Raw genomic sequence first — 17841 nt, 5'->3', positions numbered from 1 at the left:
TCATATGAAGACAAAGAAGAAGGATCGCACTCACCAGGAATTCAACTCTTTATTCCGTCACCGGTACGCAAGGCATTGACATAAGTGGAGGCGGGGGGGGGGGGGGGGGGGGGGGACAGGAGCTCCGGAACAAGTTGTTTCACACCTGTTTGGCGCTTCCTCAAGCCGGTTCACAGGTGTGAAACAACTTGTTCCGGAGCTCCTGTCCCCCCCCGCCTCCACTTATGTTAACGCCTTGCGTACCGGTGACGGAATGAAGAGTTGAATTCCTGGTGAGTGCGATCCTTCTTCTTTGTCTTCATATGAACCAAGTAGTAGTGGGTTTGCCCAAGTAGATTTGCATTTCTCATTTGCTTACCTTTCTGTACTGCAAATTAGAAAAATCTGAATACATTTCCAATACATACTATAAGCAAGTCTTTCTATGCAAACTTTACTCATTTAGAGGATAGTCAGGAAGTTATGGGAAATTCACTCGACAGAAAAACTGAAATTATGGCTTATAGTTTTTGCTTCCAGATTCCTACTTACACCAAATTATACAGACAAGCAGGGCATGGCCTAAACTGGTTAGACACATTTAGCAGTAAAAAAAATAAAAAATAAAAGAGGCTTTGTATAATCAGTTGTGACTATAGATGGCTGGATCTATCATGTGTGGTCACTTATAGATCTTCCTTTAGTTTGGGTTTGTTACAGACAGGGCCATAGTCTTCTAGCACATCAACACATTTTAAGACGTATTTCCTGACTTCTTTCATACCTGACAAAGGTAATAAGAAGTAGTAACAATTTGTGCGTAAAATTGACGTGCCGTAAGCTGCATTAATAGAAAAGACTTAATGTGCACATCATAACAGACAGATGAACAATGACAAAGCTTACACTTCTGCAGCTAAATGCCAAGCGCTTCATTCTCAACAACAAACCAGTGACAATTCTTCCCTAGAGGTGACAGGCTACTAAATGACACTTCATTGCACTTTTCATCACAAATTACATGGTTGCCAATTTTTCTTAAACAGATAAAATACACTTTCAGATGTAAAATACATGGAATGGTGCTTGCAATGTGTAAGACGTTAATGCAAGTATGGTGAAAGTGTATTGAGGAAGTATGAAACTGGTGTTGGTGCCAACTATTTAACCACCAAGATGCTGTGATCAATGGTAACCATGGCATATAGGTGGTTAGATGCCACATCCTGGACCCTTTTGGTCTCTGACTGACCCTCCCACATTGTGAACCCAGGGTGCCATTCTGTTGCCATGACAGGTAGGGGCCTTGTGGCTGCCAGGCATAGGCACAATATTTACATGAAAAACAATGGTGGAATGCATACAGACTGGTATTTTCCATGTGTTCTTAAAGGGGTATTCCAGGAAAATATATATATCAACTGGCTCCAGAAAGTTAAACAGATTTGTAAATTACTTCTATTAAAAAATCTTAATCCTTTCAGTACTTATGAGCTTCGGAAGTTAAGGTTGTTCTTTTCTGTCTAAGTGCTCTCTGATGACATGTGTCTCGGGAACCGCCCAGTTTAGAAGCAAATCCCCATAGTAAACCTCTTCTAAACTGGGCAGTTCCCGAGACACGTGTCATCAGAGAGCACTTAGACAGAAAAGAACAACCTTAAAGGGGTACTCCACTGGAAAACATTTTTTTTTAAATCAACTGGTGCCAGAAAGTTAAGCAGATTTGTAAATTACTTCTATTAAAAAATCTTAATCCTTCCAGTACTTATCAGCTGCTGTATGCTCCACAGGAAGTTCTTTTTTCTTTTTGAATTTCCTTTCTGTCTGACCACAGTGCTCTCTGCTGACACCTCTGTTCATTTTAGGAACTGTCCAGATCCCCATAGCAAACCTCACTTTCTCTGGACAGTTCCTGACATGGACAGAGGTGTCAGCAGAGAGCACTGTGGTCAGACAGAAAGGAAATTCAAAAAGAAAAGAACTTCCTGTGAAGCATACAGCAACTGAGAAGTACTAGAAGGATTCAGTTTTTTTTCATAGAAGTAATTTACAAATCTGTAGAGAGAAAAAGGTACCAAAAAGCCTCTAGACTAATACCATGAATGGTACATGATGATTAAATTACAGAAGAATAAAATCGGACTGTGCCTCACTTTATATGATGAAAAGATATTTAATATAAAATAATTACAAATAAGACATAAATATAAGATAATATAAATCAAATCCAAAATATAAATTGATACCTCCTTACACAGGGCCCTTGTGGGGAGGTGATGTGTAATAATATACAGTAATAAAATTATTAAAAATTCGCTTATATAGTGCAGTCTTCCGCTAATGCAACATTGTATAAACCGGCATAGTTCACTTTTTGTAAAGTGCACTCCGTAATCATATGTATTGTAGAATTTCAAGATTTTTAAAAACAGCTCATGTAGTCGTATAGTTACCAACTCCCATAGATGGTGTAATTATATGGCTGGACGTCCGAGAGGTAGATGACAAATGCAATGGAGGCTGTGTCCAGCGCTAGCGTGCGCTTACGGCGACGGGCCCGTTTGCCACAGGCCTAGGAGAAGTCGCCGCTCACGGAGGTAGAGGGATTACTCCGGAGATGGAATCAAACTCGGAGATAGATGGATCTGCTCCGGGGACAAAGCAAAGCCTCGTGGAAGGTCTCTCGGCGTCTGATGATAGCAAAACAGGTGAATACAGCCAGGTGTAGAAGCAGGATATAACGGAGCTTAACAGGAGTGGTATCAGAGGTGAGAAGATGCGGTTGGTGGATTGCGGTAGTCGTGCGGTAATAGTATCTTTCTCTAGACGCATTTCAGGGTACTTTATGAACGACCCTTTCCTCAGTACTGTAATTTAATCATCATGTACCATTCATGGTATTAGTCTAGAGGCTTTTTGGTACCTTTTTCTCTCTACAAATTATTTTACATTTGTACTTTTTTTGGTGTAAGTACATTCCATATAGCCTCGACTAATTTATTTTGTGAGCTGCACATACCCCAATTTTTTTAATTTACAAATCTGTTTAACTTTCTGTCATCAGCTGACTTAAAAAAAATGTTTTCCAGTGGAGTACCCCTTTTACTTCAGAAGCTCATAAGTACTGAAAGGATTAAGATTTTTTTTAATAGAAGTAATTTACAAATCTGTTTAACTTTCTGGCACCAGTTGATATATAAAAAAAAATTTCCCCTGGATAACCCCTTTAACTTAAGTGTGCTGGTATTGAGAGATTTTTTTTTTATTCTCCATGTACCAGACTTTGAGGCTTTCTCCAGCTATGAGCTAGACTAGATTTCTTTCATAAATAACAACAATTTTTTGAAATGCACCAGATTTGACATATTGTTGACATATTTTATGACTTTTTTTAAAAACTCTGGTGGAATTTTTTTTTTTAAATCAACTGATGCCAGAAAGTTAAACAGATTTGTAAATTATTTCTATTAGAAAATCTAAATCCTTCCAGTACTTTAAAATAAATAAATAAATAAATAAATGCTACAAATGCATAATAAATGTATTTAAATGTAAGAGTCAAAAATGTAGACAAATTTGTCACAAGCTATTGCAAACACCTTAGTAAATTCCCTTCTAAGTGTCAGAATTGATTTATCTTTCCTTTTAGGAGGTCACTATGACAGCATTTCAGTCCAACCTGCCAGAAATGTGGAAGCATATGTTCAAAGAGGATGTGCTGATGGAATGTGAATATTCGGCTGACAAGTGTTAAGAGGAGGCTGAAGCAGGTTAAAAGGCTGAGCTTCATTTTACCACTTTCCAAAAATGAACTGAATGAAAGGTAACACTAGAGAGGTAAGTATTGCACAAGGTTTAGTACTTTAGCATAAGATATTACTGGATAATATAATATTTGTTCATTCTGTTGTACATGTGAAAAGTTTCCCAGAGGAGATAGAGACACTAGAAGGTTCATACCTGTGTTCATCTTGATTCTTCGTGGTTAAAAGAAACAGTCTTCAGTTTGCCTACAAATGTAAGAAAGACAGTTTAAATAACTTTGTATCTATAAATATTGATTATAGCTCTAAAATGTCAGTTATTACCAATCCCTGCGCAGTCAGACTACTCTTTACATTGAACCCAAAGAAAAAACACTACGCAGCCTAAAATCCCCCCTTAGTGGTAGAAGCAGGAAACCAACATTGTTATATCCAAACCGAAGAACACAAACAGTGGCACCGATACCTGTAACCCACAAAACCATGAGATGGATATACTCACTCCAGGTAGGCAACCAGCTTTAACCATACACAGCGGTGCTAGGACAATGCAAACAGTAGTCAGCAATAGGACAGGCGTCCTGCACTTACCGCAAAAGACCTGGTTATCCGGCTCCCATCTCGGGCTGCTCCTCCAGTAGGAACTTCAAGGCAGCGTGGGGCGCTCAGGTCTTATGCGGTGAGTGCAGGACGTCTGTCCTTTTCTTAAGTTTTTCTATTGCCAACATTGTTATACTGTATATATATATATATATATATATATATATATATATATATATGTATAGTTACAGTATAAGTAATTGAAATACAGTGCTGTTGTCCTCTAACATGGTTTGGGCTCCTTTCAGGCACTAGGACTAGTGCAAGTGCTACCTCAGCAATATAGAATAGGCACTAAAAGGTGACAGGGGACTGGTTCAGATTTCACAGATGAAATTAACTGTCACTTAGTTTTTTTTTTTTTTTTTAGCAAAGGTCACTCTAAATGTTCAGACCACCACTGATCAGGAGAACAGGTTGGGAGAAGTCCATGCAGCCACACGCTCCTCTTCCTGTTCTGTGTCACACGATCAAGACATGTTTCATAGACTTAAACTTCTAGAGTTAAACTTAATTAGAGTGTTGGACTTACTTAACCTTTTAAGGACTTGGGGCGTATGCATACGCCCGTGGGAATTCCGGTCCCCGCCGCTACCCGGTTGGGGACCGGACCGGAATGCCTGCTGAAATCATTCAGCAGGCATCCCGGCACATCGCCGAGGGGGGTCCTGAGACCCCCCCCATGTCGGCGATCGCAGAAAATTGCATGTCAATGGCAATTCTATTCCGGGCTGATCAGGTCTCTGGTGACCCGATCACCCAGAAAATAGGGGTGATCGGAGCTGTCAGGGACAGCCCTGATCATCCTGAGGGATAGGAGCGAGGTCGCAGTGCTGCAATCTTCTCCTATCCCCTGCCATTGGTCAGAACTGATTCTGACCAATGGCAGGGCAGGACAGTGGGATGCCACGGCAACCCCCCCCCGTTCTGCCCACCCCTGGATGTCGAGGGGAACATGGGGAGAAGATGGAGGTCGGTACCTGGAGGAGAAGATGCCTGGGGACACCGGATCGTCGCTGGAGACTGCTGGATCCTGGCTCAGGTAGGGAAACTACGGTGGGGGGGAAATTAAAGTGAAAGTAAAGTGATCTTTACTGTGGCAACCACTAGGAAGGCCAAACTGCAACTCCCAGCATGCCCAGACAGCCAAAGGCTGTCTGGGCATGCTGGGAGTTGTAGTTTTGCAACATCTGGAGGGTCACAGTTTGGAGACCACTGTTACAGTGGTGCCCAAACGGTAGCCCTCCAGATGTTGCCAAGCTACAACTTTCAGCATGCCTAGACTGCCCAGGCATGCTGGGAGTTGTAGTTCTGTAACATCTGTCCCTTCAGATTTTGCAATTTTCATGAAATTTTTGAAAATTGCTGCTCTACTTTGAAGCCCTCTAATTTTTTCAAAAAGCAAAAATATGTCCATTTTATGATGCCAACATAAAGTGGACATATTGTATTTGTGAATAAAAATAAAATTTATTTGGAATATCCATTTTCCTTACAAGTAGAGAGCTTCAAAGTTAGAAAAATGCAAAATTTTCAAAATTTTCATGAAATTTGGGGATTTTTTCACAAAAAAAGGATGCAAGTAACGCCGAAAATTTACCACCAAAATAAAGTAGAATATGTCACGAAAAAAAATTCTCAGAATCAGAATATTCAGTAAAAGCGTTTTCGAGTTATTAATTCGGCGGTGGTCAGAATTTCGAAAAAGGGCTCAGTCCTTAAAGTGAAAAAGGGCTGTGTCCTTAAGGGGTTAAGAGTATGTCTTGATCATGTGATACAGAGACGGAAAAGAATGTGCTAAGCGCAGGCTTCTCCTTGTTCGTTCTCCTGATCAATAGAGCTCTGAACACTCAGACCTCCACTGATCAAAACTTTTTTCCAAGTGACAGTGCCCATTTAGAGAGGTTTTTCCAAGATGACAACTTGGTGGAGGTCAAAATGCTTTTGACACCCAATGATCATTAGAATAGGGATCCTAAGTGATCTGGTTTGAAAGGAGCAGGATCAACTGGCTCCGGAAAGTTAAACAGATTTGTAAATTACTTCTATTAAAAAATCTTAATCCTTCCAATAGTTATTAGCTTCTGAAGTTTTCTGTCTAACTGCTCAATGATGATGTCACGTCCCGGTAGCTGTGCATGATGGGAGAATATCCCTTGCATGATGGGAGAATATCCCCATAGGAGCTGGACAGCTCCCGGGACGTGAGTCATCAGAGAGCAGTTAGACAGAAAACAACAACTCAACTTCAGAAGCTAATAACTATTGGAAGGATTAAGATTTTTTAATAGAAGTAATTTACAAATCTGTTTAACTTTCCGGAGCCAGTTGATATATAAAAAAAAGTTTTGGCCTGGAATACCCCTTTAACTGTCCCATTGACGTATAGAGTGGTGCAGCAGTCTACCACTGCCCCCTTCATATAGGGGCACTTAGTATCCCTGCTGTCATCATCAGTAAAGGTTTTAGCAGCTGGACCCCCCACCAATAAGATATTATTCAGAATCAGTAAAAGGGGTAATGCTGCCCTCATGCTGGGCTGCATTCTCAATATGACAGTTTAAAGCAAAAAACAGTATATAAAAGGCTCCTTAGACCCCCCTAGTGGTGACTGTAAGTAGTCATAATTATATAATTAAAATGTATATCCATGCAGTGGATCTTAAACACTGTAACTGAATAGAATGTTCTGCTCAATATAATTACATATTATTAAAATAAACAGCACAGATGTTAGATACAAAAAAACTCACAAAATAGTGTTCAAGAATGGATATTCACTTTAATCCTCTCTCCATATACCATTTAATGTATATAAATAGCGATATGCATTTTATTCTTACAGTCAGCTACACATCAAGAAAAAGATATGGGTGTTCACTTTTTCCCTTGAGTTCTTCTCTACAGTCACTTGAATTTCTTGCAGCACAGGCCTATACACGCTCCATTCACTATATCATGAATTGACAAGGATAGTAACAGATTTAAGGGCTTGACTGTCTCTCTGTCACTTTAATGGCATTGGCATCGTTTTGTGCCAAACCTCTTTACCTGTTAAACGTCACAGCTTAAAATGCAAATACACATTTCCTACCATCTGCCGCCTTTCACTTGTTTTAAACAGAATGAGAAGGATGTTTGTAGTAAAAGAAAAACACTGAGATAAATATTCATGGCAATTGTGGATTCTGAAAGACAACAGAGTCTGACAGTAATGCAGAAAGCTAATGCGCAGTGACGTATTATACTGCTGCCTGACTATCCACGTCTATAGGATGACAGTTATACTATAAAAGACTTGTTAAATGGTAAAGCTTATATTCTTCAAGATTATAGGGGTACTCCAGTGGAAAAAAAATTCAAATCAACTGGTCCCAGAAAGTTGTACAGATTTGTAAATGACTTCGATCTTAAAATCTTAAATGGGCACTGTGAGATACAAAAACTTTTGTTATGCTGTAAAGCATGCAAAACAAATAGATTTTGAAATTGCTTTCATTAGAACATTTTCAGTATTTCATACTGAAAAAGCCAGTCAAACAACTGCCCCCCTGCTTGCTTGGACACATACTAGTCTTACTGTGTCCATGCATCATTACCTATGTCATGGACACACTTCCTTGATTGACAGCTGTGAGCGCAGGGCTCAGAGCTGGAGGAAAAATCCTCCCACTGTCAGCTTGTGTCCCATTACTGTCAGTGAGGACAAGCTGGGAGTTGTAGTTTTGTTAATACTAGGGGAGATGTGAGCAGACAGCATACTGAGGGAGGGGGCGGAAACCTGCACAGTGAGGCCACGCCCCCTCCCTTTGAGAGGAATTCAGACTAGTGAGCTAAATTAAAAGTGTAATAAAAAATAAATAAAGGTGCTAGACACATAACAATGTGCATGATCAGGATAAGGTACTGAGTGATATATATATATATATATATATATATATATATATATCTATATATATATATATATAAAAAATTTGTTGGATCTGACGGATATGCTTTAAAGAGTCCATGACAGTTCCTGACATGGACAGAGGTCACTGTGGTTAGACTGGAAAGAACTACACAACTTCCTCTGTAACATACAGCAGATGATTAAGATTTTTAAATAGAAGTAATTTACATATCTGTTTATCTTTCTGGCGCTAGTTGATTTGAAAACATTTGTTTTCCACCGGAGTACCCCTTTAACTGCATACTCAGCATGAACTGGGCTCAGCCCACATTGACATTTTTAGTCCATCTTTCTCCTTTCAGACACATAAAATCTAAGTATACACACATGGCGAGCTCTGGTATGGAGTAATATGTCTGGCATTCAGCTCGGAGCTCATTAATATGCCGTTCACATATTTTAAGCCGTCTAAAACTAGAGCGAGTCCAATCATTTCTGCTCTGTTTTGATAAAGTTTCTTTGATTTCATCCTCAGCCAAGCAAAAGAGCTACAAATTATTATTGAGGATACCACATTCTTGGAGTGTTTGCAGGCTGCTAATGGAGACAGCACTAGAGCTATTCTTTTAGACAATGTAACTTAACCAGCAGTGGCATCCGTGAAGAAAAAACCTTGTGGAACTCAACACTGCTGCGATTCATCCTAGTCAGTCATGATGATCCTGTACATGTGCCAGCAGGACTCGCAGCTTACTTACAGCAAGCCCTCACCACTAAAGGAACTGGGATTATCGCAGTCTATGGCTTTTGGTAATAAACGTGTTAAGTGTTAAGCATCCTGCCTATAGAGAACGGATGCCTCGTGTTTGACACTCTCATTGGTGGATTTATCAGACGTTCTTATCATGGAACTGTGGTCTCTGGCCAGTGCTTCCGCTGCGATGCCATACGTGCTTTACGCTGTATTCACAGTTCAGGCTTTTGTTGGTTCATTTTGTACTAATGTCATAGAACAGAAAGTTTATAGGTAATATATGTCTATAGGTCAGAAGACTAATACAGTATATACATATTAGAAGCATTCACAATAAACTACAAAAATACTACTGGGATCAAAACTTGACCTCATGAAAACCACAGATCTGTCTATTGTATTATTATTATTATCATTATGGATTGGAAACTGTCCAAAATGTCCCTATTTTTAGAGACTCCTCATACTGAGCTACACATTTTCTGTTTCCCTACACACAGGTTTGTGAGCTGAACCATGAGAATTATACACTTTTCCAATATACATTGTTGATTCCTTTCTGGTCCCCCACTGTAATGGTGCATGTACACAGTCGTCTGTCCCCGTTTTTTTTCTTCCCATTTAGGTTCTGTTGTTGCTGCTTGTAAACAGATTACAAATGGTTGTAAAATAATCCCATTGATTTCAATGGGATTTTTTTACAATCCTTTCAAATTCGTTTGCACCCGTCTGCACTCATTTCCATATTTATTTTTTTACGGGAGAAAAGACGGTGCATGCAGTATTTTTTCTCCCATAAAAAAAAACAGAAACGGATACACTAAATTTAACATTGAAGTCTATGGAAAATGGATGAGCCTTTAATGTTATCCGTTTGCTTCCGTTTTTTTCAATCCGTTTTTTGATCCGTTTTTACTTCTGAACATGCTCATCCGTTTGAATCTGTTAATGTCCGTTTTTTTTTTAAAGTAAGTTTTTATTTTTGACGGGAGAAGAACGGGATGGGACTAGACACAAACTAAGTTCTGATGTGAAAATACATAGGCATACCTGATAAGGTATATATCTATAAAACTGGGACATTTGAGGCCCGCCCCAGGACCGCCCATAGAGCAGTCGGTGTGGAGCAGAGTTGCATAAATTCCTGCCCTTTTTGGCCTGGTTTACTGGGCCATTTCACCAAAATAGCAGCAGCGGTTATGTTTCATTCCCTACTGTGGCCATGGAAGACGTGAGCAGCATGCATGGAGGAATAAGTAAGGTAGGCAGACATGTAAATTAACTGAGCACTTTATTAGCCACACATTGCTATTACTCGGATAAACCCCATTTTGGCTTCATTCTTTATGGCATACTGGAGGTGCTGGAAACATTTCTGAGATTTTGGTCCCTAAGTACATGAGGGCATCACATAAGTTTGTCAGCTGCGCATCTATGATGTGAATCTCCCATTCCACCACATCTAAATAGTTCTCTATTAGATAGAGATCTGTAAACTATGGAGGCCATTGGAGTACAGCGACCTCATTATCATGTTATAGAATATAATTTGAGATGATGTGAGCTTTGTGACATGATGCATTATACTGCTAGAAGTAGCCATCAGAAGATGTGGACACTGGTCAAAGGGATGGACATGGTCATAAACAACACTCATGTAGGCTGTCATATTTAAATGATGCTCAATTGGTACTAAGGGGCCCTAAGTGGTCCAATAAAAAGTCTGCCACACCATTACACCACCAGCAGCAGCCTGAACCGTTCATGCAAGGCTGGATGGACCATGCTCATATGCTGTTTTACACCAAAATTTGACTGATGTTGCAGCCTAAATTAAGACTCCTCAGATCAAACAATGTCCTTCCAGTCTTCCATTGTAAATTGTGACACCCAGGGTGGTCTTCTGCTGCTGTAGTATATAGGTTTCTAGGTTTGAAGTGTGGCGCATTAAGAGATGGTATTCTACATATCTTGGTTGTAACAAGTGGTTATTTGAGTTACTGTTGCCTTTCAGTCATCTCACACTAGACTGTCCTTTGACCTCTGACATTAACAAGGTATTTCTGTACACAACTGCGCCTTACTGGATACATTCTGGATATTTTCTCTCTTTCACATGATTCTCTATAAACCCTAGAGATGGTTGTGTGTGAAAGTCCCTGTGGATCAGCAGTTTCTGAAATACTCAGGCCAGCCCATCTGGCACGAACAACCATACCAACATTTAAAATGACTTAAATCCCCTTTCCTCCCAATTCTGATACTTAGTTTGAACTTCAACAAGTTGTATTGACCACATATACATGCCTAAATGCATTGATTTTCTGCCATGTGACTGACTGATTAGCTATTTGTGTTAACAACCAATTAAGCAGGTGCACCTAATAAAGTAGCCAGTGAGTGTATGTTTTAGATCAAACCGAATTTAATCCTAAAATTCTGGTAGCTTGCATTACCACTACAAAAGAACATGCAGAAGACAGACTTATACAGCTCCCTCTGGAGGCAGGTGCAATAAGACAGAATTGTATAACTTAATTTTTGTCTGCATGAAGGGAAGCAGGGGATTTCAGCTTTAAAGGGGTACTCTGCAGCTCAGCGTTTGGAACAAACTGTTCCGAACAATGAAGCCGGGATCTCGTGACGTCATAGCCCCGCCCCCTCATTATGCCCCTCAATGCAAGTCTATGGGAGGGGGGTGACAGCCGCCACGCCCCCTCCCATAGACTTGCATTGAGGGGGTGGGGGGTGACATCATGAGGGGGCGGGGCTATGACCTCACGAGATCCCGATGCCGGCTCCAGCGTTGGGAACAGTTTGTTCCAAACGCTGAGCAGCGGAGTACCCCTTTAAACCTTTTATAAAAAAAAATTATGAAATAAAGACCCATAGCATAATCTCTATCACAAAAGTAGTAGAGAGTCGGCACTCGTATGGGTGGTGGTGCACCTGGACCAAAGGTACAAATAGTAGGTAGAAGAAATCCCGGCACTCACTAGGTATGCTAAATCATAATGGTTTATTAATCCATATTTAGGATAATGTAGCGACTCGCAGGACGCGTTTCGGCCAGGTGGCCTTTGTCAACTGATCAGTTGACAAAGGCCACCTGGCCGAAACGCGTCCTGCGAGTCGCTACATTATCCTGCATATGGATTAATAAACCATTATGATTCAGCATACCTAGTGAGTGCCGGGATTTCTTCTACCTACTATTTAATCTCTATCACTCCCTGATAAAATCATATAATAATTGTGCAATCAATTCTGACTGTTTGGGATCTGTATACAATGTTAAGGATGATTTTTTCATATGAGTTACAAATGTCTCTGTGTACTTTGTACTATATGTACATTTCTTATACTGCTGTTTATTTTTCATGAAACTCCATCACACTATGTAATTCAACTGTATGAATGTACTTCTCTCTTATGTGGCAGCAGGGCACTGAGAATGTGGGTATGAAGCAACCAATCAATTCCGATATACTATATAACAATTTACCTAACATTTTTTATACAGAAGATATAACATTCGTTTTCCTGAACCACGCTCATCCATGTATGTTTACCATGACCACAAGTATTTTCGATTACCAAATTATAAATATTCTCTGTGAAAGGTAAATAGACATTTGCCCTTATTTACTAAGAGTGGAGTGTAGGTTTCTTTCTGGGTTTTAATTCCCTACAATTAATTTTCCACAGTATTTACTAAGGTTTCCCTACATTTTCCACTGTCCCTACACTTAGTTTTTTTTACACATGCTCTGATCTGTCTGGTTTTCCTCAGCTCAAATCCACCACATTTTATGTGGAAACCTTAGTAAATATGTTGGGTTTTTGTGAAAATGTCGGGAACACACCCCTTTTCGGAGAGCACACCCCCTTTTAACAGCAGCCACGCCTCTTTTTGGATTTTCTAAGAAAAATGGAGAGTTAGTCTGGGTTTTTTCAATTCTCACGCAAATTCTGGTGCAGACAGAATTTCTGGCGCAATGCGACAGAATCTGGTGCACAACCCGACACCCGACAAAACATGTGGGGTTTGCAATAGTAAATGAGGGCCATTGTGTTAAACTATTATATTACAAGGTTCAATGGCATCTATGTACACAATGTTGCATTAAAATGTCATTATGTTAATCCTGCACCATAAACTAAAACAAGAAAAAATCAAAAGGCAAGTGTTAATCACCTTTTAATAATATAACCTTTGTTATTGGTAGCTGAGCAAACCCTAGCCTCTGATCAGCTCAATCCATTTACTGATCCACCCAGATACTCCTACATACTTTTATTGCAAGACTTATTTACTTTGAGGTGAATAAGTTGAATAAGCTCCATCTTAATCGTAAAGGGGTACTCCGGTGAAAAACTTATTTTTTTAAGTCAACTGGTGCCAGAAAGTTAAACAGATTTGTAAATTACTCCTATTAAAAAATCTTAATCCTTCCCGTACTTATTAGCTGCTGAATACTACATTGGAAATTCTTTTCTTTTTGAAACACAGAGCTGTCTGCTGACATCATGAGCACAGTGCTCTCTGCTGACATCTCTGTCCATTTTAGGACCTGTCCAGAACAGCATATGTTTGCTATGGGGATTTCCTTTTACCCTGGACAGTTCCTAAAATGGACAGAGATGTCAGCAGAGAGCACTGTGCTCGTGATTCAGCAGACAGCTCTGTGTTTCAAACGGAAAATAATTTCCACTGTAGTATTCAGCAGCTAATAAGTACAGGAAGATTTAAGATTTTTTAATAGAAGTAATTTACAAATCTGTTTAACTTTCTGGCACCAGTTGATTTAAAAAAAAAAATAAAATAACGTTTTTCACCGGAGTACCCCTTTAAATCCTGGGGCCAGCAGACTGCTAAAACCAATATCAAAACTGCAGGAAAAGTGGATATAACTAATGATTTGTACTTTAAAGTTTACCTCTTTTTCAAATATCATGTAACCAGAGCAACTTTACATGGTCCTTCTCTTTCTCATCTCTTGTTTATTCTGCCTTTCTATACTTGATTGATGAAATCTATGTATTATTGAATTTTCTGTGTAATTATCATGATGTTGTAAATCAGGGGTCTGAAACTCGCGGCCCGCGGAACAAAATTTTGTGGCCCGCTGCACAGGGCCGGATGGAGCTACAGCTCCAGCCCCCTTTGTTAAAATAGGCCCAGAGGCCCACATAGGTGACCTGCTGCATGGGCCGCCAGGCGCTTGCATTGTGTCTGCTGTTGCGACCGCGGTCGCGAGTGGTGTTAATACCATCGGACGTAGAGCTTGTATGCTTGTACGTCGGTTGGCGGAGTCTAGCTGCGCCCTGCTGAGGATGGCGTCCGGAAGGAGAACAGCGTTAGCAAACATAGCAGTGGAGCCACAGGAGCCTGCTTGGTACATTATATAATGGTTGTTTTAGGGTGGATGGGGCATGGGGAACAGTAATATAGATAAGGGGGTGAGGGAGTACAGGAATAAGGCACAGTGAAAGGGTGTGAGGGCAGTGCAAGAATGAGGAACTGTAATGGAGGGGAAGACGGGGTGCAGGCACGAGGAACAGTATTGGATAGGAAGAGGGGGTTCAGGCATGAGGAACAGTATTGGATAGGAAGAGGGGGTTCAGGCATGAGGAACAGTATTGGATAGGAAGAGGGGGTTCAGGCATGAGGAACAGTAATGGTGGAGAAGGGGGTGAAGGCGTGAAGCATTGTAATAGGTATAAATTCAGAGGGCACAGTGTGTGACAGTATTATATTCATAGGACGCAGTGTGTGGTATTATTATATTTATAGGACGCAGTGGGTGGCATGGTTAAATTCAGAGCATCATGAGGGCATTATATATGAGGGAAGCATGATGGGGAAATTATATGTAAGGGGGGTATGATGGGGGCATTATATGTGAGGGAAGCATGATGGGGGCATTATATAGGAGGGAAGCATGATGTGGGCATTATATGTGAGGGGGGTATGATGGGGGTATTATATATGAGGGAAGCATGATGGGGGCATTATATGTGAGGGGGGTATGATGGGGGCATTATATGTGAGGGAAGCATGATGGGGGCATTATATAGGAGGGAAGCATGATGCGGGCATTATATGTGAGGGGGATATGATGGGGGCATTATATGTGAGGGAAGCATGATGGTGGAATTATATGTGAGGGGGGTATGATGGGGGCATTATATGTGAGGGGGGTATGATGGGGGCATTATATAGGAGGGAAGCATGATGTGGGCATTATATGTGAGGGGGGTATGATGGGGCATTATATGTGAGGGAAGCATGATGGGGGCATTATATGTGAGGGAAGCATGATGGGGGCATTATATGTGAAGAGCGCATGATGTGGGCATTATATGTGAGGGGGGTATGATGGGGGCATTATATGTGAAGAGCGCATGATGTGGGCATTATATGTGAGGGGGGTATGATGGGGCCATATATGTGAGGGGCATGCAGCCCAGCCTCACCCAGCCGCTACCTCCAGTGGCCCCCAGATATAGACCCCTGCTATAAATCCTATCTTTTGTCTCCTGATGAACCTCATGATTGTTATAGTGGGGTGGGAGGAGGAAGAGGGGACAACATGTTGGAACAGTGCATCTGCCTGTATGATACATGGGTGCACCCTTCCTGATATTTTAAGGGCCAGCGTGCATTCAAATTCTTCCTCTTCTAATCAGATGCCATCACTTGTTATTTCCGGCAGCCACACAAACTCCGCCTTGACTGAGCAAAGTGTTGCAGTGACAGAGTACCTCTGCATATGGATTTGTTACTGTGTGACATTATCCTGTTTCCAAACTACCTTCCTGCTTTACCATCTGGACTGTATTGCCTCTCCTGTGTATGACTTGGACTATTAACTACAAATCTGTGCTGTCTGCAATGACCTGTTTGCCTTTTCCTGGCTGTGCATCTTTGCTGGTAGCCCTAGACTTCAGTCTATGCCTGGATTCGTCTTTGCTCAACCTCTAGATGTTTCACACCAGGGTCTCTAAGTAAGCTTGGCTAGCTGCCACCCACACTGCAACACTCTCAGGACCAGTGACCTGGTAGCTACTTAGATAATACCATTGCCAAACTGGTTGGGTGGCACAGCAGGGGCACAAAAATTTGGAGAACCAATCTGCCCTCCATAGCATAGCAACATATAGGGCATATTGTTTGATCAATAAAAGATTCTTAACTCACCCCACAAGAGTCAACTAAATAAAGATGGGAAGACTGTGCAAGACACAATGTCCAGTAATAGTAGTACAAAAAGAGATGTCTACTAAGCTGGTGTTTACTATATTTACTAAGGAAAGTCAAGGTGACTAGTAGCTCGAGGCATGCATGAGACTGAAGATAAGTGCTGTGAAAGTATTAATGTAACACACTGGGCAGTAAACCAGCATTATCTGCCAGGCCATATTTATAGCCGCTGCAATCTATTCATTAAAATTCCTTCTCTTGAGTTATTTTGATACCTCACTGCCCCTTGGTGAGCGAAGTTGCAGCCGCTCAGAGCAGATCCAGGCTGTGATACTTTTTACATATTTTATGAAACACTAAGGTAACTGAACACGAGTTTTGTAAATTATTAAGTAGATGGCTGGATTGTTCCGTTCTTCCTATTATATTCGTGTTGAACATGAAACACTTTAGCTTGAGTGATAATGGTTTTATTCCAAAAGACTAATATAGACAATTTTTCTGTTCTATATAAACAAGCTTCTTTTGAGCAGTTAAACGTGCAAGGTTTTTCACTTTGACACACAGAGAAATGACTTAAAGGCACTAAACAGTGTAGATACAGTTACAGAAAAAATATTCCAATATATACTAGCACCTCTCTAGGATGGAGTAGAATGATGCCCTTTATGCTGCCTGGTATGATATGGATCCCTGTCAATCATATAAGTTATAAATCATAAGTAAAGAAGAATGATGATACCGGCGCTATATAGAGAGTGAAAATGTTTATTATTAAATGTTGTGCTGAACTACTAATTTCTTTCAAAAACTGCCCATATCTGTTCTTAAGTTGTATGCTGTATTAGATCTTGGCTCCATTTACTTTAATGGAACTGTGCTGCAATACCACACACAACCTGAGGACAGAGGTGGTGCTGTTTTTGGAAGAAATCAGCTCTGTTGTTTATTTAATGTAGATAATACCATTATATGTATATTTGTAATATACATTGATAAAAAAATTGTATATTTTTGTCCCTGTAGCTTTTGTCTGTGTGTCTCTGTGTGGAGACAAAATACCGGAAATGTGGTACGGGACAAGCAGGGCTCTGTGCAGACTCCTGGCTTTTCAATCAGCCTGCTGTGTGAGCCGGGTGCTTGTCACAGAGCTTCTCAGTGCACAGAGCCCTGCTTGTCCTCAGTGTACAGAGCCCTGCTTGTCCTCAATGTACAGAGTCCTGCTTGTCCTCAGTGTACAGAGCCCTGCTTGTTCTCAGTGTACGGAGCCCTGCTTGTCCTCAATGTACAGAGCCCTGCTTGTCCTCAGTGCACAGAACCCTGCTTGTCCTCAGGGTACAGAGCCCTACTTGTCCTCAGTGTACAGAGCCCTTCTTGTCCTCAGTGTACAGAACCCTACTTGTTCTCAGTGTACAGAGCCCTGCTTGTCCTCAGTGCATAGAGTCCTGCTTGCCCTAAGTGTACAGAGCCCTGTGTGACCTCAATGCACAGAGCCCTGCTTGTTCTCAGTGCACAGAACCCTGCTTTTCCTCAGTGCACAGAGCCCTGCTTTTCCTCAGTTCACAGAGCCCTGCTTGTCCTCACTACACAGAGCCCTGCTTGTCCTCAGTGCACAGAGCCCCTGATTGTCCTCAGTGTACAGAGC

General features: G+C 41.0%; 1 protein-coding gene across 16 annotated transcripts in view; it reads right to left on the bottom strand.

Annotated features, from left to right (window-relative positions):
- The window catches only part of SORBS2 (sorbin and SH3 domain containing 2), a 305036-nt gene that overhangs the window by 140871 nt on the left and 146324 nt on the right, over positions 1-17841 (bottom strand). For all 16 annotated transcript variants that reach the window (XM_056559539.1, XM_056559575.1, XM_056559567.1 and 13 more), the window contains one exon: positions 3940-3989. In XM_056559539.1, coding sequence (XP_056415514.1) covers positions 3940-3949 — 10 coding nt within the window. In that variant the 5' untranslated portion in view covers positions 3950-3989. The remainder of the gene's footprint in view (positions 1-3939; positions 3990-17841) is intronic.

This window comes from Hyla sarda, chromosome 1 (genome assembly GCF_029499605.1).
Source record: "Hyla sarda isolate aHylSar1 chromosome 1, aHylSar1.hap1, whole genome shotgun sequence".
Taxonomy (NCBI): Eukaryota; Metazoa; Chordata; class Amphibia; order Anura; family Hylidae; genus Hyla; species Hyla sarda.
The sequence above is the reverse complement of the archived record's forward strand: the minus strand, read 5'-3'. Positions and strand labels throughout refer to the sequence as shown.